The sequence below is a fragment of the Thermobia domestica genome, chromosome 8, assembly GCF_964235325.1.
Source record: "Thermobia domestica chromosome 8, izTheDome1.hap1.1, whole genome shotgun sequence".
Lineage (NCBI taxonomy): Eukaryota > Metazoa > Arthropoda > Insecta > Zygentoma > Lepismatidae > Thermobia > Thermobia domestica.
In genome coordinates this window covers 132,817,082-132,839,380 of record NC_137461.1, presented here as the reverse complement: position 1 = coordinate 132,839,380, position 22,299 = coordinate 132,817,082, and the positions used below count along the sequence as shown (strand labels likewise).

General features: G+C 34.0%; 1 protein-coding gene and 1 long non-coding RNA gene across 2 annotated transcripts in view; one reads left to right on the top strand and one right to left on the bottom strand.

Moving 5' to 3' along the window:
• The window catches only part of LOC145693213 (uncharacterized), a 580,380-nt gene that overhangs the window by 168,271 nt on the left and 389,810 nt on the right, over positions 1-22,299 (bottom strand). The window contains exon 2 of the mRNA XM_081769000.1: positions 18,997-19,126. Within this exon, the coding sequence (XP_081625126.1) occupies positions 18,997-19,126 (130 nt within the window). The remainder of the gene's footprint in view (positions 1-18,996; positions 19,127-22,299) is intronic.
• Positions 1-22,299, top strand: part of LOC145693214 (uncharacterized) — a 342,015-nt gene that overhangs the window by 245,519 nt on the left and 74,197 nt on the right. The window contains exon 2 of the long non-coding RNA XR_014132728.1: positions 19,769-20,446. This is a non-coding gene — a long non-coding RNA (uncharacterized LOC145693214). The remainder of the gene's footprint in view (positions 1-19,768; positions 20,447-22,299) is intronic.

Below are 22,299 nucleotides of genomic sequence, written 5' to 3'. Positions count from 1 at the left end.
TGACATGGAATGCCACTCATTGGTTTCCCAAGTCCGAAATAACGCGTGTTACAGTGTAATTATTTCACGCTTTTGAACACCCTAGCTATGAAACTAAATACTTCTGCACAGATGTTCATATGAACTTCTTTTTAACTAACTTGTAAAAAAAATGGGGTTCTCAATTTTACCTGTATATATGTATGTTGGACTGTACGCTCTACATACATACATGTTATATCGAGAACTGTTGGTCATATTTTGATGCGTTTTTCACTAATCAAATAAGCAATTCCCAAGGATATTTGAAAAGGAAAATAATAATTTACTGTTAAAAAAATCAATTAATTCCCGTAAAGCTTAATGGAAGAAAAAAACTTATCCTAAAATATGCTACAACAGGAAATTCAACAAAGTAAGGCGAATTACATACAACCAAGGGTTAAGAGCCCTTTTTAGTCAGCTTCCTCTAAATGGTTTAACACTGATGATAGACGTTTTGATCATTGGCGATATCATCACTGTTCACATCCCCTGTCTTGCTCAATTTCCGCCAGAATATAATTAACTTTTTCCTATGATTAGTCACCCACTGCGGGGAGCATCTTGGAGATCCAAATTTCCAGAACGAAAGCAATTGTTTTACTGATTTTTGTGTGTATGTTTATAGTTTGAAGTGCATAAATATCCGCGGCCTACCATCAACGAATCTATAAGGAATAATGATGGTCCATTGGTAGAGGTTTATATTTCATTTTCAAGAGTCGGAGGCTTGGTGCAGCCATGTGAGTTCGTGACAAACGACATGGAAAGAGAGAGAAAAGAGAGAGAGACAGAGATTCAAATATGGGGACAGAGAGGGATACATTCACATATGCAAGGTTAGAATATGACAAACAAATAATGGCACAGCATTCATATTCTGAGAAAAACGTGGTTTTGTGAAGCATAAAAATCAAAATTTCTCAGTCGAACCTGCGAGTATTACACCCGTAGTTGTCGAATTAGATAAATAAATAAATAAAGATGCTTTTTGAAGCATCTGATGATTGCGCAAGGAAAGAATGATCTTAACATTTACAGAATGAAGAATAAAAAAATCATAGTTTTTGGAGAAGAGTTTTGAAGCAAGAACATCTCTGTTACAAAGCTACGACGTTAACCACTCATTTTCTGAAAAAAAAAAAAAAAAACTATTTAACCAACTGTGTTCTTCTCACATATCTCGAGAATGTCAACATTTTCGAGGCATGAAAATTGGAATATACTGCTATTTCTATTATTATAGTTATTATTGTTATTGAAATAGTTATTTATTGTAAATACTGAAACAGGCGTTGCAATATGTCAAAAAAACAATGTTTAAGGTACATGGTAGGCGAGAAACGGAATAGAAGGTAGAAGGGTCTACATCTAACATTGTAATCTATGGAAAAATCTTATTTGCATGTTAGTATCAATCATCTACAAGCCCACCTTGTTGTTTTAGTTGCTAGTGTGTGTCTTTGGTGTACGTGGGCCCGAGGTCAATTACCGGTGGAAGAGTACAAAAATTTAATTTCACAATCATTCACTTTTATTTAACATCCATCTCCTTTCATTTCTCAGGGGGGCGCGGTGGCTCAGTATTACCGCGTTCACCTCCGGTGCTTGGGGTCCCTGGTTCGATCCCAACTCGTGTTGTGTGGACTTTGTAGTGGACAAATACCGTGCTTGTGGGTTTTCTCGGGGTTCTTCGTTTCCTCCCACTTTCTTCATTCCACCATTTCATTCATTTCTCATTATCACCGACTCCTTTAACCTAACCGACATAACCGTGGGACGTTAAAGATTTCATTTCATTTTTTTCCTTTCATTTCTCGAAGTTCTACTATATGTACAGCTAAGGAAGTTTGATTTTTATGCTTCACAAAATCACCATTTTCCTCAGAATATGGATGCTATCCGATTACTTGTTTGCCTTATTCTAGCCTTGGATATGTAAATGTATCCCTCTGTGTCTTCATATTTGAATCTCTCTTCCTTCTATCTTTCCCTCTCAATACCGCCTGTCATGAACTCATATGGCCTGACATCAAATTCCGACTCTTGTAAAAGAGATGTAAACACTCTACCAATGGGCTATCGTGCTTGCTTATAGGTTTGTTGTTAGTAGGTTGCGAATATTTAGGCACTTTAAACAAGAAACATAGACACAAAAATCAGTAAAACAATCGCTTTTGCTCTAGAAATTTCTTTGTTCAAGGTACTCCTTGCTGTAGGAGACGAATCACAGAAAAAGTGGCTGATATTCTGGAAAAATTGAGCAAGACCGGGATATAAACAATCGTGGTATCGCCAATAACCTAAATATCCATCACCAGTGTTAAATCGTTTGGAAAAAGCTGAATAAAACGAGTTCTTATCCCCTGGTTGTATGCAATCCGCCTTAATTTGTTGAATTTCCGGTTTCAGCAAATTTTAGGATAATTTTTCTCAGGTGTTGTAGAAATTATTTGATATCTTAAAGTGAATTAATTATTATTATTATTATTTCATATATTTTATACGTACGTATAAACCTTCTTTGGAAATTACTTATTCGAAAAAAAAGTGGAAACCGCATCGAAGTATGTCCATAAATCGCGTATAGCCATATGTACACATACAGGTCAAACTTAAATCCTTTTTCTAAAGTGTGTTATAACGTTTACGTGATTATGATCATGGAAAAAACTTCAGTATATGTGTGTAAATGAAATTAAGTATTTGTTAAGTAGAAGATAATATAAGAAAGCGTCGTGATATGTGCAACAAGTAAATCTAATGTTAATAAATAAGATGATAAGGTACTTGGTTTACTCAAATGCTCTCTTCAAATAGTAACTAGAATTAGAAAACTTATATTGACATAATCAGCTGTATGACAACAACCGGCCGCCTAAAGTTAAACCGTCCTATATCATTATTATTTATCTTGCACTCTCCTCTTAAATACTACTTTTCAGTTATTTTTAGGTTAACAGCTAGAACCTGCTAAGAAACAGAGCATTTAAATACTACTACTTCTACTACTACTACTACTACTACTACTACTACTACTACTACTACTACTACTAACAATAATAATACTAATAATTCTTCCTTGGATTCTAACATACGATATGAATAGCAGTTCATGATCACTTTTGTATATGAAATATTTGCTATTTTCAATATTGTATTGCATAAATAACGCTGTTATTTACACATAATACGTGCTTAAGAGCTATTCATATTACATACTATATCTTAAAATGTTTTCTCATTATTTTCGTTATATTAATGTTGAAAATTGAGAAAAGCACCATTTTTCTTTTGTTTGTCTGCCATCCACGAGGTTTACTGGACTGCGCCTATTTTGAATGTTGAAAAAATCTTCATACATATTCAGTAGCATTTTCTCACAAATATTCATTGCTCTAGTCGTTTCTCTTGCGAATCGGATTTCACTCTAATCTCTTTTCTTCTTTTTTTTTTTTTATAATACATTTTTTCCATTTACAAAATGCATGAATTCTGTTAAGTCTTTGAGAAGTTAATACTTCTTACTTTACTATTTTGCATTTTTTAAAAATGCGCTGCAACACTTCAGTTGCTTTATATTTTTATGTAATAAATTAGCATAGTTATAAACTCATAGAATAGACAATTTAGACATTTTTTAGAGAAATATCATATATATGTTATTAATATAGTGAATATTTTTCGTCAAGTAAAAATAAATTTTAAGAAAGGCAGACTTTATAATATTTCCTCTTTCAATTATAAAATACCTATATTATCTTATAGTTCTTGTTATTTTTTTACTTATTATATCAAGTTTTAATACCACTAACAATATTTAAAAGAAAGAACTGACCTGAAAAATGAATAGCGAATTCATATTCTTAATTTTGGTGAACGTTTTTAGTACACTGTGTTGAAATTTGCCTATTTTGTATATAGCTAACCTTTCACAGTTAATCTTAGTTCAAGGAAAGCACTAAATAATTCGCATAATATACGCTGGAGAAGTCTGTAAAGTATATTGTTTAATATTCTGATTTTTTAAGAGACTGACAATAAATACAACATAACCATGATTTTTCTTTATTTTCTTTTCTCTGCCCTCAACAAAGGAAAGTTACGCCACTATATATACTAGTACAGTCAATAAATTCGTGAACTGGCAACTACAATATAGACAACCAGTAGGCCCCATATGTCGACATGATTGCTGTGCGCGGGGTAAACGTCCACATACACACATACAATTACACAGATCCACAATGATCTAAATAGTCACCGTTGGAAGCGATGCACTTTTGCTAACGTTCGTAGAGCCGTTGAAGGCATGTTTGAAAAATTTTGGCTTTAGCAGACGTTTCTCGTAGGACATCCTTTGTGGCAGTGATGATATCCTCGGAAGAATGAAAGCGACGTTCACGTAACTTAGCTTTCAAGCGGAGAAAGAGATCGAAATTGCATGGTGCGAGATAAGATGAATATGGAGGATGTAAAAAACGTTGATCTGCTGCCTTGCCATATTCTCCTGGACAAGAGCAGAGCAATGTGTAGGAACGTTGTCGAGCAGCAACATCCACTTTTTCCTGCGGAAAAGTATCCTAATATAACCTAGGTATACAAGAGTTACTTTACTCTTGGAAACGAGTTTTTCTATCGATTTTTCATAAACTACTCAGTCAAATTTGTTCATATTTAATAAGTAAATATTTCATAAAGATCCTAAAGTACTGCACGAGTTATTTTGCACGAAAATAAATCTACAAGTTATAGTTTACTCCTCAGGTGAGGTTTATTCGAACGTTTTTCTACGTGTTCAGTTGACTTTGCTGTCATTTCAAAAATAAGTATTTCATTACCATCTTACAATACAACATAAATCATTTTGCATCCAGAAATCTACAAGGGGTAGTTTATTCTTAGGGATAATGTTTTGTTTTTTGGATGATTTTCTAAAAAAAGTCAGTTAATTTTGTTCATAATTTATAAATACGTAGATATTTCATTAACAATCTTACAATACAGTATAACTGTACACGCCTTCGGGTTCGGAGACCCGGGTTTAACTCTCGGTGGGAGATTTATGATTCAAGTTCCAGTTAAGCTCTCACTCAACGTTTTATATATTTCCTCGCTGTTGTAAGAGGCGCTAATAATTTAAAACAACCAACTAACTTATGACATAAATAATTTTGCATACAATGCATAGTTGGAGATATTTTGTTTGGACGATTTAGTAAAAAACTGTTCTGTTGATTTTGTTCGTATTTCATAAATAAATATTTCTTTATCAATCCTACAACAGGGTAGGGATATTTTGCTTTTGGGGATGTTTTCTTCTATAGAAAGTTTACAGAATAAAAACGTCTATTATAATTTTGTTCATATTTTGTAAATAACTGTTTTCGTAAAAAGTGGAAATGGAGTCTACTTTTAGAACATTGAATCTAATGTTGAAACGTTGATTTCTAAGACTTCTAGTTTGACTAGAGGGATATTAGTAAATATGGAATCTCTTCTTGGATACTAAGTCCATATAACAAGTTTCTCACTATTTCTTGCTGATCTTGGTCTGGTACTTGTACACAGATAGACGGACTAGATAGATCATTCTAAAAGTTTTTCTATACTTAAGCGTAGCACAGTTTGGAAATCTATAAACTTAAAAACAATGTCTAGTTATTAGTTACTTAAGTCTTTCTACTTTTCTTAAATTTAATTCTTATGTATTTCTTCACTTCTAAACAAAATCTTAAAACAAAACTGTACAATGAAATAAATTAGTATTAAGGTAGTTTGGGTACAATATATCATACTCTTTCGGCACAAATTCTAATTTGTGCGACTCTTAAAGATTTAATTTAATACTATAAAATCTACATTTTGTTTATTTTAGGCCCTCTAATTGCTTCTAATACCCAGATTTAGATAACAGTTTGCAATCTCCGTCATATATCTGCATCTACGTTTTTCGTCCTCACCCATTCTGTCATATATCTAATGATGGCGCTCTTGCCCACGACCACTATTTCACATATTACGTGTGTTGTTATTGAGCGTTGAGAGACCGAAAGACAATCATAAAAGAGGTGGGGGGGGGATAAATGAACTTGCCATTAGCAACCAAGGGAAAAGTGACACATTTCATGTTGCGTTAATAGAAAACTGAAACATTACATCAATAACTTAGAAAAAAAAAACAAGAAAAAATGTCTATTGTCAATAAGGAACCACATAGCTTATTCCATCAACAATTTTTGGTCATTTGAGAATGTAAAACACAGTTGGTGTACAATAGAACTAAGAGAATTAAAAATGTATATAAAGTATACATACTGCGTTTACAATGTGTGTATGTTATCGTCCGCACTGATGGTATAATGTGAAAGGGGAAAGTAGAAAACCGTGTTACCAAACCGGACAAGCTTTTCACTGCAATTTCTCTAGGGGTAAACATACCTGGAAACCATGGCAAATAATTGAATAGAAAACACATACACATATATATATATAACCTCACTCCTACGAACTAGTTCTTCTCAATAATAATTGAAACAACACAACAATAAACGCTGCTATTTTGTTCATCACCTTTTTTTCCTCTTTCGACCTCCCTTTACAAAAAAATGTCACCTGCAACTTACATATGTGCAACGTTCCTGAAATTGAAATCGCTGGGAATATATTTTTAAAAATGCTTTTCTAAATGAAGCCACATTGTTCATTGTAATCACGCAAGTATAATATGAACCGAAATTGAATTCATTCATTCCTTCGGGCCTGACGGATAATTAGAAAAACAATAGACCGTAGAAAAAATGTCACAGCGATAAAATAAAAATTACAGATTTTAAATCTATTTTTAAACTTTTAATAAATAGTAAATTCAGTACGTAAATATATATTAAATATTAAACACTGATACATATAAAGAGACAATAGATAATGATGCATGTTTGCTAGCATGATAACAGAGGAACTCAAAGGATTCTTTTAGATGCGTAACATTCAAATAATCCGAATACTACTGGCATCGCCGTTTGAATCTTCAATTATTTTTTTTCATTTTGAACTGTGAAAACATTGTTACATCTAAAGGGTCACATCACACTAGCTAAAACATCCTGATGTATAGCTTTATTTTAACCTGGTCAGCAAACCTTTTAGAAACATTTTCTTGCATAGTAACCTGAAGTTTAAGAACTACAAACAAAACATAAAATTAAGCTAATCGCTAAGGATTGTTATAGAACATGAAAAGATCTAAAGGGAAAGTAGATATGTTTTTGTTTCCACCATCCTGTTTTCGGAGACTTGAAATCACCAGTTGTAGTTTTTTTTTTTTGAATAAACAATTCCTATTGCAGTTCTTCAAAAGAATGGATTCAGTGCACGAAATGTGAAGAATGCGATCATATTACTTGTGATTATTCAAATTAATATGCTTAATTTGATGTTCATTGCAATGTGTATATTGTTAAATAATTGAGAAAATAAAGCATTTGTGCGATATGTGTTTAACTGAGGCAATTTTGGAAGGCAAAGAATTTTTAGTAATTTTGTATTACATAAATTTTGCCATTCTATTTTAAGTCACTTCTATGAATGCCATAAATACAATACTTATATGTAAACTACTGATTCAGAACATTTTTTCAGTATTCAAGCAAACTACTAGTACTTTGTAAATATATCTATGAAACAAATGACTCAAATTGTCTAATTCTCAGTTATGTTGCTGTGGAAGGCAAAAGTTCATTGAGTACCAGAAGCTGATTGCGATATCTTTCGCGCTTTGTTCTTGTAAATATTGGAGGTTTAATAATTTTACCAAATTTTCAGCTTTCTACCTTTAAAGGTGAATGTGAACAGCCTTACAGAGTTTTATATATGAAGGTAAGGTAGGGTTCCATCTCCCATAATTTTGCGCGTTTTAGAGAATTGTGGAGGAATGGCGTGAACCTAAGAATGACAAAACTGTGAACTTATTTTGCAAAATATGAAGTTCAAATTTTTGTCATATATTTTCCAGTTCTTTCTTTTTGTACAAGAACTGAGAAAAATTTTATTATTGTAGAAAGTCAAAAATAATAATGAAAAATCAAAGGTATTGAAATTGCGTATAATTACTCTCAGGTGGGTAATACCGCCCACACATCTTGTGCAGTTGGCAAGAATTCTTAACACACAACAAAGTTTGAAATTGATATTGTGTTGAAACACAAATCTATTGTTCCAATTAAAAGTTACTTCAAATTGAAATATGTAAATGAGAATATATTTTCGTAACTCGCAACATCAACATTAAGAAATCATCAACAAATTATACTCGTATATTTGAAAACGTAACACAAGTTTCTGAGATTAATGTATAATTTTGTTCAACGTATGAGGTATGAAAGAAAACACGTTCGCATGTAATTATAATCAAATAATTCATCACAATCCATTTAATTCATACGAATGAATGTCTCACGTATAATTTGCTGGCATGTCCGAGCCAGCATACTGCGTGGAACTAATTGAAGCAAAGCATATGATGATACCATATCTCTCAATCTCTTCCAAAATCGTTGCAGATAACGCACCGATTTCCGGAAGAACTACATAAGCATACAGCATCATTCAGTTCATCATCATCATACAACAGTTCTTAATCTATGTCCAGAACTAGATGCATTAAAAAAAAATGTGTATCTAACAAGGGACATGTTTCGGTTCGAACGCGAGGATCAATATAAAACTTGGTAGACATATAAAGGACTAAGTACTGACCACTGTAAGGGGAGTCATTCCCGTGTAAAATTCGTTATCCGCCCACAGCACCACATATCCTTCGAAACACTAGCAGTTAGATTCCGCGTTGTAGGCGCTGAGTGAAGATCACATGTGCGTTAGTGTGTGGTAGTAAGCTCCAATTAGTGTTAGGTGTGGTAGACTATGTGGAAAAATGGGACGGGCTGTTGGCATTAACCGCCTTCATGTAGTCGAACTGTTAAAAGGCAAACTAACGCGCAAATTTAAGGATCAGACGTCAGTTGGAGTGAAAGATAAGTCATTTGCGACATTCTTGTGCAATGTAATTATCAGTGAGTACGAAAATGAATTAGAAATGATACACACATCGACACTCTGCAGATATTGTGAATTGTTCGTGATATAATTCTTGCTTGTTTCTAAAGATTTTCAATGAAAGTCGGCGACATTTTGAACTCCGATAAGCCAACTTCTTTTGCCGCTTGGAAAGCCCAGCACTGTAAATGCCAGTAATGTACTGATACACCATGCTCTCTGATGACTTCAGATTTCACTGTTTGGAGTTTCATTTCCAGATTATCTTTGAATGTAGCAAAGTTTGTAGACAGCGCGTATCCATAATCCAAATATTTTTGCAGTTATTTAACGAAATAAGTTTCTTATGTCGTTCCAGAAGCATCCTATACGAGTTGTATCCTCCTTCATGATAATCTTTGTAGATACTCCGGATTTTCTCTTCCGTAAACTGCAAAAAACATCTGTACTTTTCAGTTTTCGTGCTGGAGATACGTCGTACTCGCTTTGACTACTGTCTTGTTTCCGCTATGGAATACTGTCTTATTCCCGTTCTGAACTGCTATCATAGATGTCTTCCTGCGCCTTGCCATTTTCTTCATAATATCTGTAGAGTACTGATTTGTGTATCATTTCTAATTCATTTTCGTACTCACTGATACTTAAAGTGCACAAAATGTCTCAAATGAGTAATCTTCCGCTCCAATTGACGTTTGGTTTATAATTTTGAGCCTTAGTTTGCTTTTTTAACATTTCAACTACAGGAAAAGAGTTAATGCCAACAGCCCGTCCCATTTTTCTGCACCTAACCTGATCTTCACTCAGCGCCTACAACGCATAATTTAATTGCTAGTGTTCGAAGGATAGGGGGCGCTGTCGGCAGAAAAGGAATTTTACACGGAAATGACTCCCCCTACAGTGGTCAGTACTTAGTCCTGTATATATCTACCAAGTTTTATGTTGATCCTCGCGTTCGAACCGAAACATGTCCCTTGTAAGTAGAATCACAGAAGAGAGAGAGAGAGAGACCTAAAAGCCATTGATCTGTTTCCATAAAAATGAGTTGTTTCAAATACAAGCCGTAAGAATGCATGATATCCACTTATTAGGTTTTGCTTATTCTTTAAACTACGCCAAACTACATATAGATCGTTTTGGCATTAATAATCATATTTACATAAAATAACACTTAAATTGCTTTTTTACGATAAATCTTCCATTTTTTATACTTTTAAATTTGTATTTGTTAAAAATCTTCTGCTATCCACGATAAATACCCAGGCTTCGTGAGGAACACCATTGCAACTCTAGAGCATGTTTCTAGCATTGTCATGCTTTCCAGTTCTGTAGTTTGCTTCTGAGCGATATTACCTACTGTGTGGCATTCCCCACGTTTGTATGCACCAAAATCTGCTTCATTAAGAACTAATTTTCTCAACTGTTTATTATAAAACTGTTCTTGAGGTTAAAGAGGTTAAAAAATTAGAACTCTTGATAATCGTAATTACATATCGAAATCCATAAATCGTACCAATTGAGATATCTCAATAAAACCTTGTTTTTTCAACTTTTACAGTAACATGTATTGATATTAATATTGTCTTTAATATAAGTGCCTTAAGCAAATGTAGCAGATGGATTGAGTAGTAGTGTCAACGAAAAACTATTTTATAACTATGCTTTTTTTAAAAAAAAAAAAAAAATCAAATTACAAAAGGAAAAAGTTTTCACATTTTCATATTCTGTCTCAAACAAAATCTTTAAGATTCAAATATTTTTCTTCTTTCTGAAATTTACTCCAATATAAAAGCGAATATTCTATGACAATTACTTTTGATTCACTAAGTTATAGGAAACCGGAACAATTCACAAATATAGTGAACAAGATCGTCAAAATCTGGACTATACTAAGACCAAGGGTTTCATTAGATCTCAAGTACATAAAATACAACTATGTGTAATTCATTCTTGTTTAGCATAAATATCTATATTTTACTTGGTTACAAATGCTTGACCAAGAGCTCCGAGTAATTTAAAATTAAGACGAAGATAATGGACACTAGGATAGTTGGTATTATTGTTTGCAGTGGTATAAACAGAATTTCTTCCATGAGAGGTTCAAGCACCCAAGTTTATATTTTTTCAGGATATAAGTGTTTTTTGTGTACATATCATACCAAATTATGGTAAATGTTTATTTTTCCATAATATTTTGCTGAACGGGGATTACAGTTTGGACCTTTCCCTTTGCATTTACCACTGATTTATTGAAGATTTTATTGAAGATAAGCTTCGTGGTTAAGTGACTGTTAATCATATAATAATAATAATAATAATAATAATAATAATAATAATAATAATAATAAATAATGTAAAAAAATGGTGTAGGTATGTTCTGTAACTGAAGAAAAGTATTGACGCCGGATTGGGTAAGATTGACAGAAATTAAGATGTTTAGATCCTCCACTTACTGTTTTAAATAATAATAATAATATTGACATTCCAAAGCCACAGAAAAAATAAAAGTTCTGTGCACTGGACCTCAGAGTATGGATTCAATGTATTTCGTTATACAGAATCCAAACTTGGAGACCTCAGAGTATGAATTCAATGTATTTCTTTATACAGAATCCAAACTTGGAGACCTCAGAGTATGGATTCAATGTATTTCGTTATACAGAATCCAAACTTGGAGACCTCAGAGTATGGATTCAATGTATTTCGTTATACAGAATCCAAACTTGGAGACCTCAGAGTATGGATTCAATGTATTTCGTTATACAGAATCCAAACTTGGAGACCTCAGAGTATGGATTCAATGTATTTCGTTATACAGAATCCAAACTTGGAGACCTCAGAGTATGAATTCAATGTATTTCTTTATACAGAATCCAAACTTGGAGACCTCAGAGTATGGATTCAATGTATTTCGTTATACAGAATCCAAACTTGGAGACCTCAGAGTATGGATTCAATGTATTTCGTTATACAGAATCCAAACTTGGAGACCTCAGAGTATGGATTCAATGTATTTCGTTATACAGAATCCAAACTTGGAGACCTCAGAGTATGGATTCAATGTATTTCGTTATACAGAATCCAAACTTGGAGACCTCAGAGTATGGATTCAATGTATTTCGTTATACAGAATCCAAACTTGGAGACCTCAGAGTATGGATTCAATGTATTTCTTTATACAGAATCCAAACTTGGAGACCTCAGAGTATGAATTCAATGTATTTCGTTATACAGAATCCAAACTTCGAAACCCCAGGACGAACAACATCAATTTCTTGTTATGGGCAAAAATACTTGATCGATTTTGGGAAGAGAGGATCCACGTAACACAGCTATACAAAAAAAGTCTTTCAGAACTTTTATGTTTTATTTTATTATTATTTTTTGTGTATGTGTGCGGCTGTGAGTCAATCCTTATAATAAAAACAATAAGTCTCAGTCTGCCAACCACGCTAATTTCTAATAGTTTACATTCAGACTAATACTTTTCACTAGCTGCGACCTCCCTTGCACGACACCAAGAGATGTGGCTAGTGTGTCAACTATTGACACTAATATTAGCACTATATGAATGTATATGAACGTCCATTTAAAAAAAATGTTTTTATTGTCATCATGTATGTGGCTGGAACATAACAGAAGCATGCATTATATGTATTAATACATCACATATAACAATTATTCAACTAATATTGCCTGTCTAAATAAGTCGATATATCTAAAAATAATAGAGTTCAATCTCATTTCCATTAATATTGAGTGAAAATGACCTTGTAACACATTAATCCAATTTGTGTAGAGACAATTACCTGTTTGAACATTAAGCTTTGTAATGCCATTAGCAATAAAAAAATGAAGAAAGAAAAACTGGAAGCACATTTTTCATAAACTGAATACATCATTTTAGTTTATAGTAGAGAAATTGAATTTTCGTGTAGACGAATATGAAGCAAGTTGGGCGGTATTCCTTAACTTCTTTCAATATTTGATGTTCGAAAAATATTAAGGATGCACAAACTTAAATACTCGTCTACTTTCTAGTAATTTACAAAATGCGGAGAAGTTCTTTACTAAGTATACGATTCCAAGTAATCTAATGTCAGTGACACACTGCTCTACAATGGAGCACTCTTCTTGGCATTTTTGAAAATGTAGTCGTTGACAACGGATTCAAGCTAGGGATGCACACGAGACAAGATTTGAGGCTGTCTTGCCTCGAAAATCTGCTGTAAAAGTAATATCTCAACTCGAAAAAATGTATATTTATCTATTGGGAAAGCTTTGTCTCGACTCGAATTTTGTCAGGAAAATTCTGTCTCACCTCGTGCGTATCCCTAGATTCAACTATAGAGTTACAGTTAGGCTACTCGATTTCAAAATGCGTGGTCACAGATGCTTTGCTGGAATTTTTGGACGTCTCGGATATAATCCCAATTACTAGCTCGAGTTCTACTTTAATGGGATATCTCGTTCTTCGTAAACTCAATGCTGCATTAAGACATAAAACGAAGAGAATGAATTTTAAAATTATTCATTAATCATCATATTATCGGTCATGTCTGCAAATTTGGTATATAATCACTTGTACATAATCTATAAATTTGACACATCAGTCTGTATCCTTGTTACACAAGTGATTTCGATGTACTTCCTACATCTGTCCTGGATTAGGGCAAAAATCTGAAATAGATATAAATATGGAATCACTGTTTGAATTTAATTGATGCCAGGAATACTCTTATCACTTTTTCCCGCCGACTAATAATATTTTTATGATAATACGATTAATTATTGTTTGAAATATGGCGAATACTATTTACGTGTGTTCTTGGATGATACACTGCTGAACATTAAAAATGTAACATCAAGAAGAAGGTCTCGAGTTGATTCCACATTTTCAGAATGTATAGGGATAGTTAAATAATTAATAGTACAACTTGGCATCACGTATGCCAGCCACATTGCCTGGATACAGCAACCGTAGCAGGCCAGAGAGCCACTTGAATATTGGCTGTGTGTTGGCATAACGTCAGTGTATCTGGATGGTCGAACAATGGCTCGTCATCGAATACAGCAGTAATCATAATATACTTGAAAAAATTAAAAATAAAAAAAGAGCTAGAAAAATACTCCTAACGCCTAGACATATTTATTTGCTAGAAATGTTAAATAATTGACACTAGTTATTAACAAGAATCTATCATAGTGTAGCCAACATGTATGTTAAAGTGATGCGGATACATTCAGCAAAGGAGACTGTGCGAGATCCGAGAACAACTTAGGGATGGTACGACAGAGGAATTGAGATTGTGTCGCCGAAAATATTTTGTGAAAGCGATGTCTCGAGTCTCATTAACGAAAATTCTGTCTCGTTTCGTCTTGTGCGCAATGCTAGAACTATTAGTGAAGACGAATGTCAATCATCTATAACCTCAGTAACCTTGAAATGCCCTACCAGATAGCACATATTCAAATAAATTTTGCCTAGTCAAATCCATATTAACAATTATTACTATGTAACAAAGTGTCCTACATTTTAATTCTAGTATTTTCCCAATTGCTAAACAGTAATGGCCCTATGCAGAGTCGTGTTCAGCGTTGTATTAAGAATTTTGACTAACGTGTAATGCTAACTTCTGTATTTATTTATTTATCATTCTTACCTATTACAGAGCTATTGCTATCTTTACAATTGCTTACAAATACATTAGTTAAATTAATAACGATTTATATCCAAAAGCTCAATCTCAATTTTTTCGCAGGGTTGTCCAAACACATAGGAGAAATAGAGGTAACTAAGACCTATTCTCTCTTTTATATAATTTTCAAAATGTTTTAGGACAACCCTCCTGAGAAGTCAGGGCTGGTCTTTTCCGATGTAAACCGTTGCTAACTTCACTAACCTGTTTCTAAATACGGAAGTTAGCATCACGCGTTAGTAATACAACCTTAATACAACGCTAAAAACGACTCTGCATAGATCCTTAAAAAGTTTTATGCTTCCATCATGAATCAAACTGGCACCATGCGCAACAATATGTCTCCTACACGGCCAAGTAAATTTGTAGTGGGTAACTTCGTGACCATGGGTTTCCTCGCGGTACTCACGTTCCCTCCCACGTTCTCATTCCACCTATTCTCGTATTACACTAGTCAACAAGATTTTGGCATAGAAATGAAAATACTTGATTTTAATAGAACTTTTCACGTAGAATTCGAATCTGCAATCAGTTTTCTCCATCACCCTCAGTTTCCCCGTGACAGAGGGATTTTCGGGAAATTTCCCCTCAAATTCCCCCCTTTTTTAAACAACGTTTGTACCTGTAGCTCGAGTACCCCTAGGTATATAAACACACAAATTGTATTGTATGCTAGCTTGATTTATGCTTAGTAAGCCCTCTAAGTTTCATAAGAATCGCATTATTCCTTCTAGAGAAATAAACATATTTATATAAAAATATGCTATGTGTACTCTTCATTTTACCATATTTATTAGTGCAGATAAAATCACATATAACTTCCACGAAAATTACAATATAAGCACGGTTTATACCTCATTGGACTTCCAATAAAACATATTTTCAATGATGTATACACCATGTCGCCATTTTTGTATGAGGGAATTTCTAGAGGGATTTTGTTGGAAATTCCCTCCAAAAAGTAGTTTATATGATTTTTTGTCTAACTTGCTATTTGTATGTAGTGATACAGAAACAGGAACTACACTAAAACATAGCTTTATGTCTACTTAATAAATAATGTTAATTTCATGTGAATCGCATTATTCTGTCTAGAGGTATAATCTATTGTATCTATTTACAGGTAATAAAGAATATACTATGCAAGACTTTTACCAAACACAAAAACCTAACGTTGACGTATTATTGTCGGCACATAGATGGATACTCAAATACAAGAACAAATACACGCATGCTTTCTGTGGAAAATAAGTCACTTTTTAATATTTTGATCTGGCAACAATGCATAAAAAATTGATGACTCACGTAGCCTGATGACTGTTAGTAGCGTTGAGTGACGGTCCAAGCTGGACGTGTTTTATATGTGGCCGCGTGTAAGTTGAAGTGTTTGTGCATTGTGGAGTTCGAATAGATTGTGTTATGTGGTGATGCACTGAGTTAGATTATGTTTGTGCTGCTTCATGATTGATGGAGTGTAGATTCGTTTGTGTATGTATGTGTGATACCTTACAGGATACAAGATGCCGAGGAAGTGTGTAAATTACCCTGACAATTTCTGTTATGTATGTGGGGAGCTGACATTTAAATCGCAACGTGGATGTTTTACTCCACTTTTGAGGAAGTGTTATCAGTTATATTTGGTTGCTGTGTAGAAGACCAAGATAAGAATTGGGTTCCTCACTACATTAGTTGTACTTGCGTGAAACGTCTGACTGGGTGGGCAAATGGTGAACGAAACATGAACTTCGCAGTACCGATGATCTGGAGGGAACCAAAAGATCATTCTTCAGACTGCTACTTTTCTATGACACAGATAGAAGGAATAACCAATAAATCTAAGCACACAGTACAACACCCTGATTTGCCATCAGCAATTAGGCCAGTTCCACACAGTGCAGAATTACCTGTACCAGTATCTCCTGCTCATCTTACGGTAAATGAAGATTACGTACTTGAGGCAACTACTGATGTTCCAAATGAAGAAGATGATCCTACTTATGTAGGAAGCGCATTTACATTGGATCCCCATCTGATAACTCAGGGTGAACTAAATAATTTCGTACGGGATTTAAAACTCTCCAAGATACAGACAAAACTTCTTGCTTCTAGACTTAAAGGCTGGAATCTGCTCCATCGTGACACTAAAGTGTGTATTTTTCGAAACCGTCATACAGAGTTTCAAAACTACTATTCTCAAGAAAATGATTTAGTGTATTGTAATAATGTCTGTGCTGTGATGGATACACTCGGACATGCACATATAAGTACAGAGTGGAGATCGTTTATTGACTTCCAAAACTAGTTTGAAGGCTGTCCTTTTGCACAATGGTAACAAATTTCCTTCAGTGCCTTTGGCTTATGCAACTAATATGAAGGAAACCTATGAAAACATCAAAATAGTGCTAGAAAGAATTCAGTATGAGAAATACAATTGGACCATTTGCTGTGATTTAAAAGATATTTCTTTGTTAATGGGTTTGCAGCTTAGTTATACGAAATATTGTTGTTTCCTCTGCGAATGGGACATCAGGAACAAAGCGGAACATTACATCAAGAAGGAATGGCCAACGCATGTATTAACTCCTCGACAGAAGAATGCTGTTTATTCCTCACTGGTGAACCCTGATTAGATAATTCTACCTCCTCTTCACATAAAGTTGGGGCTCTTCAAAACTTTGTTAAGGCAATGGACAAAAGTAGTGCAGGATTTTGTTACCTCAAGGGAAAATTTTCTTCGGGTTAGTGACGCTAAAATCAAGGAAGGGAGTTTTGTAGGCCCCTGAATAAGATGTTTGATTCATGACCAAAACTTTGAGGATCTCTTAACTCCGGCTGAGAAAGCAGCTTGGTGTTCATTTAAATGTTTAACAGAGATTTTCTTTTTTTAGGAAACCAGAAAGTCCCAAATTACCGTGAAATTATGAGTGATTTCCTGTAATCATCCAAAGAAATGGGTTGCAACATGTCCCTTGAAGTTCACTTTCTAGACTCACACCTGGATTTTTTTCCTGAAAACCTTGGTGCTGTTAGTGATGAGCATGGGGATCGTTTTTATCAGGACATTTCCTAAATGGAGAAGAGATACCAGGGACAGTGGAGTTCACTAATGCTAGCTGATTACTGTTGGACACTCAAAAGAGATATTCCAGAAGCCAAACACAGAAGAAAGTCGACAACTAAAACATTTTAATTAAGGTAAGTAAGTGTTCATTTGTTAAGAAGATACCACTCACTTCTTTTGTATTATTTATTAAGTAGACATAAAATTATGTTTTAGTGCAGTTCCTGTTTCTGTATCACTATATACAAATAGCAAATTAAGACAAAAAATCTTATAAACTACTTTTTTGAGGGAATTTCCAACAAAATCCCTCTAGAAATTCCCTCATACAAAAAATGGTGACACGGTGTATACATAATTGAAAATATATTTTATTTCAAATCCAATGAGGTATTAACCGTGCTTATATTGTAATTTCCGTGGAAGTTATATGTGATTTTATCTGCACTAATGAATATGGTAAAATGAACAGTACACATAGCATATTTTTATATAAATATGTTTATTTCTCTAGAAAGAATAACGCGATACTTATGAAACTTAGAGGGCTTACTAAGTATAAATCAAGCTAACATACAATGTAATTTGTGTGTTTATATACCTAAGGTTACTCGAGCTACAGGTATGAACATGGTTTTGAAAAAGGGAAATTTATGGGGAAATTTTCCGAAAATCCCTCTGTCACGGGGAAACTGAGGGTGCTGGAGAAAAACTGATTGCAGATTCGAATTCTACGTGAAAAGTTCTATTAGAATCAGGTATTTTCTTCCGTGTGCCAAAGAAAAAGTTTTTTTTTTTTTTTTTTTTTTTTTGTCGACTAGAGATATCATTTGCGTTAATCATCTGTCTATCTTAGCTTAAAGAGTATACTTGATGGATGTGAAACTAAAAGATTTAATATCACTTCATTTTTATGAGAGAACATATAACCTTACTTAAATTTACGAAAAAAATAATTCAAATTTATTTTTAAAAATATAGCTCAGATAAGTAAAAGAGAGTAATAAATGTAATAAGTAAAACGCAATGAAAAGACACGCAAAAATTCGTAACGTTGTTTTTTATTTTTTTAATCAGTACTGTAAGCTCGAATGAGTTATGTGTAGGAAGTAAGAAGATTTACTAATGTTCCTTTGGCAGTAAAAGGCAAAGGAAATGACTTACCCTTTACAAGGCTTCCGTGATGGAACTGGCAGACTGCTTCAGCCTCCAGCCATGTAATCTGGTCCCTGAAGAAGCGATAAAAGACGGGAGAACCCTCAAGTGGCAACACCCAAGCATTCGTTATATTCACCTGCGAGAGAATGAAGAACAAACATATATTTCAACTGACGTTCATTAAATCTCTCTTTCTGCATTCAATTTAATTGAGATATTTAGAGTTTTAACCTGTCGTTAACAGTTTTAAAGGAAAAAAATATGTTATCCTATTTTCTTACTTCTGTCTACAATAAGATTTTTTCCATACTTAGTCCTTTTGAAAACCTTACTTACAATTACTTTTACGGGGGACGGGAAATAGTGAGTGAGCCATTCATATATCTATGTTTCTATCCATCTATTTACAATATCTATATCGAACCATTCAATTCGTTACCATTAATAAGATCCTAAGTTCGAAACCCGGCTATGATCCTGATTGAGACTTCCCTAGGGTTTGTTCTCAGCTCCACCAGATGAATGCAGGGTTTGCGTCTGCAAAATAGATCCTGATCAACTCCTTTCCTACATTTCTGACCTAACCTTTTCCCTATCCCGACCTGGGTCCTAGACTAAAAAATCTATAAAGACAAATATTTATATATAATAGCGGGTGAGTCAAAATGATGTTAAAAAAGATCATTAATTTATTATTCGAATAGTATTGAGCTTTTCTTGTCAATATATTTTTTATGGAATATAATTTCAAAAAGTTTATTTTTCTCTCGTATTGCAGAGATGTAGTTACGCAGGCGTCCACCAGGAGGCAGTTTAGTCGAAGTGAGCAATATGGCTTCTACAGGACACAGAGCGTTCTGTATGCTTGATTTTCGTGCGTTAAGTCCTTATGTGCAAGTTCAACGGCATTTCTGTGGGAAATTTAAGTGTATTTGTGCAACACATTGCTATAACTTTGGTTGAATAGCATGAGTACATCTCTACATTTGTGGCCGATATCGACCATGATATGCTAGGAAGAGTTTGGCAGGAACTTGGTTATAGACTAGATGTGTGTGGTGTAACTCGTGGATCTCATATTGAACATTTACAATATGTAAAAAAAAAAAAAAAAAAAAGAAAAAATTGATCAATCAGTGTATGTAATCTCTGTTTACGTACGTGTTATTAAAAGCAAAAAAAAGAAAAAAGAAAGAAAGAAAGAAAGAGAGAAAGAGAAAAAATCGTTGAAATCGGGAACATCTTTTTGTCTCGCCCTGTATAACGATAGTAAAGATTGTTAGAAAAAACGTTATTTCTGACTTGGGAGGATAAGATGAGTGGAGAAAATGTGTCAAGTGGCGGAATGCTATTAGTTATAATGAATTTTATCGTTTGTGAAATATAAAATCTGAAACAACTGTTGCCTTTACTTCATTTTAAACGAAGTTTCTTCTTTTCAGTAGTTAACTGAAAGGTTGGTACTTTTAGGGATTATCTGCAATTGGTGTTGCATTAAAAAATAGTAGTCCAGTCAAATTATACATTAAGCCACTCAAAAATTATAATGGACCTTATGCAGAGTCGTTTTTAGCGTTGTATTCAGAGTTTGACTAACGTGTGATGCTAATATATACATTTAGAAATACGTTAGTAACGATAGCAACTATTTATCTTATAATATAAATGAAATAAAGAGTTTGTTTGTGTGTTTGTCTGTGTGCGACCTGGGGACCAGACGAGTGGACCGGGAGTTACCAAAATTTGGTCACGGATACCTTGGTCCAGGCTCTAGATCAAGACGAAGCGTTTTCTTTAAATTTCGAACCAGGGGGTCTCAGGAGGGACATTTACCTGGACCGGCCAGGGAACCAGACAAGTTGATCGAGAGTTACCAAAATTTGACCACGGGGTACCTTGGTCCAGGCCCTAGATCAAGACGAAGCGCTTTTTTCAAAATTCGAACCAGGGAGTCTCAGGAGGGGGCGTTTATTGGGACATGTTAAATACTAGAAAATGATCGATATTACTATTGAATGCATAGTTTTCGCGGTCAATGAGATCAGTGGTGAAACTTCGATCGCATTAACTTCCAAATTCACTGTATTCGGCTGCGGGCCGGGGGTTACTGCGGGGGATACCGAGACATGTAAAAGTAACCAAAAATGACCGATATTAGTGTCAAATTCATAGTTTTTGCGATCACTGTGATCAATAGGAAGCTCCTACAGGCACTGACTTGCAAATACAGCCCCCATGCGAAGAATGGGTGTATTAAGCTAGTATCGAATAAATCTAGCTTCGACGTTTGTACCGGGCTGTACAAACGCATGAGGATAAATCAATCAATTATTTTCTCCACCTTCATTTACCATAATATGTTTGGACAACCTTGCGGAAAAGTCAAAGCTAGCCGTTTTCGATATAGGCTAAATCGTTGCTACTTTCACTAACGTTTTTCTAAATATGTAAGTTGGCATGATGCTTTAGTCAAACGCTAGGAACGACTCTGCACGGGGCCCTATAAGCTTTAGTTTAGTATAGCCTATACCTTAGGAAAGGTGTATATAATCACGTGCTAAAATTCCTGTCATATTTTATAACGGGTTTGTCCGCCATATCGGAAAATGGCCGTCAGATCAGTGTTTTTAAAATTGAAATATCTGGGTTCCACTGTAATTGTCATAACTCAAGCTGTAATCGCACTAGAGAAACATTTTTACCTCATTCAAATAGCAAAGGACTAAACTTGCAGATGATGTGTAACACAGATAAGTTCAATGCATGAGAGGGAAATAACGGAGGAAAATAAATCTCTTCTTCAAAATATTTTCCTCAAATAGTTGGTATTCCTATAGCTTGAGAGGTGCAATAAAATTTAGGGAAGTATACAGTATATATATATATATATATATATATATATATATATATATATATATATATATATATATATATATATATATAACTTTAATCCAAGTGATAGTAATGGAATAAAAAAGGAGTCTTATTTTAAGCTTTTTAAAGTGATGTAGCAGCCCTGAGTTCAACTTGTCTCTGATCTTAGCCAAATCATGTATCTCTCCTTTGCCCCTTCCCATTCACACTATTTTAGCAATCGTAATATTTCACCTTAGGTATTATATTTGCAAGAGTAAAAAGAGATTTAGAAGAATGTACGTATTCTGTATTCTTAATAGGCTTTTGAAATGTCTTCATGTGCCTTAAAGAACAAAAGAATTGAACTTCTAGTGCCTCAAGTTTCTGGCTACCTTACTGCCAATAGTTTTCAAATGAAGCTTTTATCATATACACTACATACATTTCCTAGAG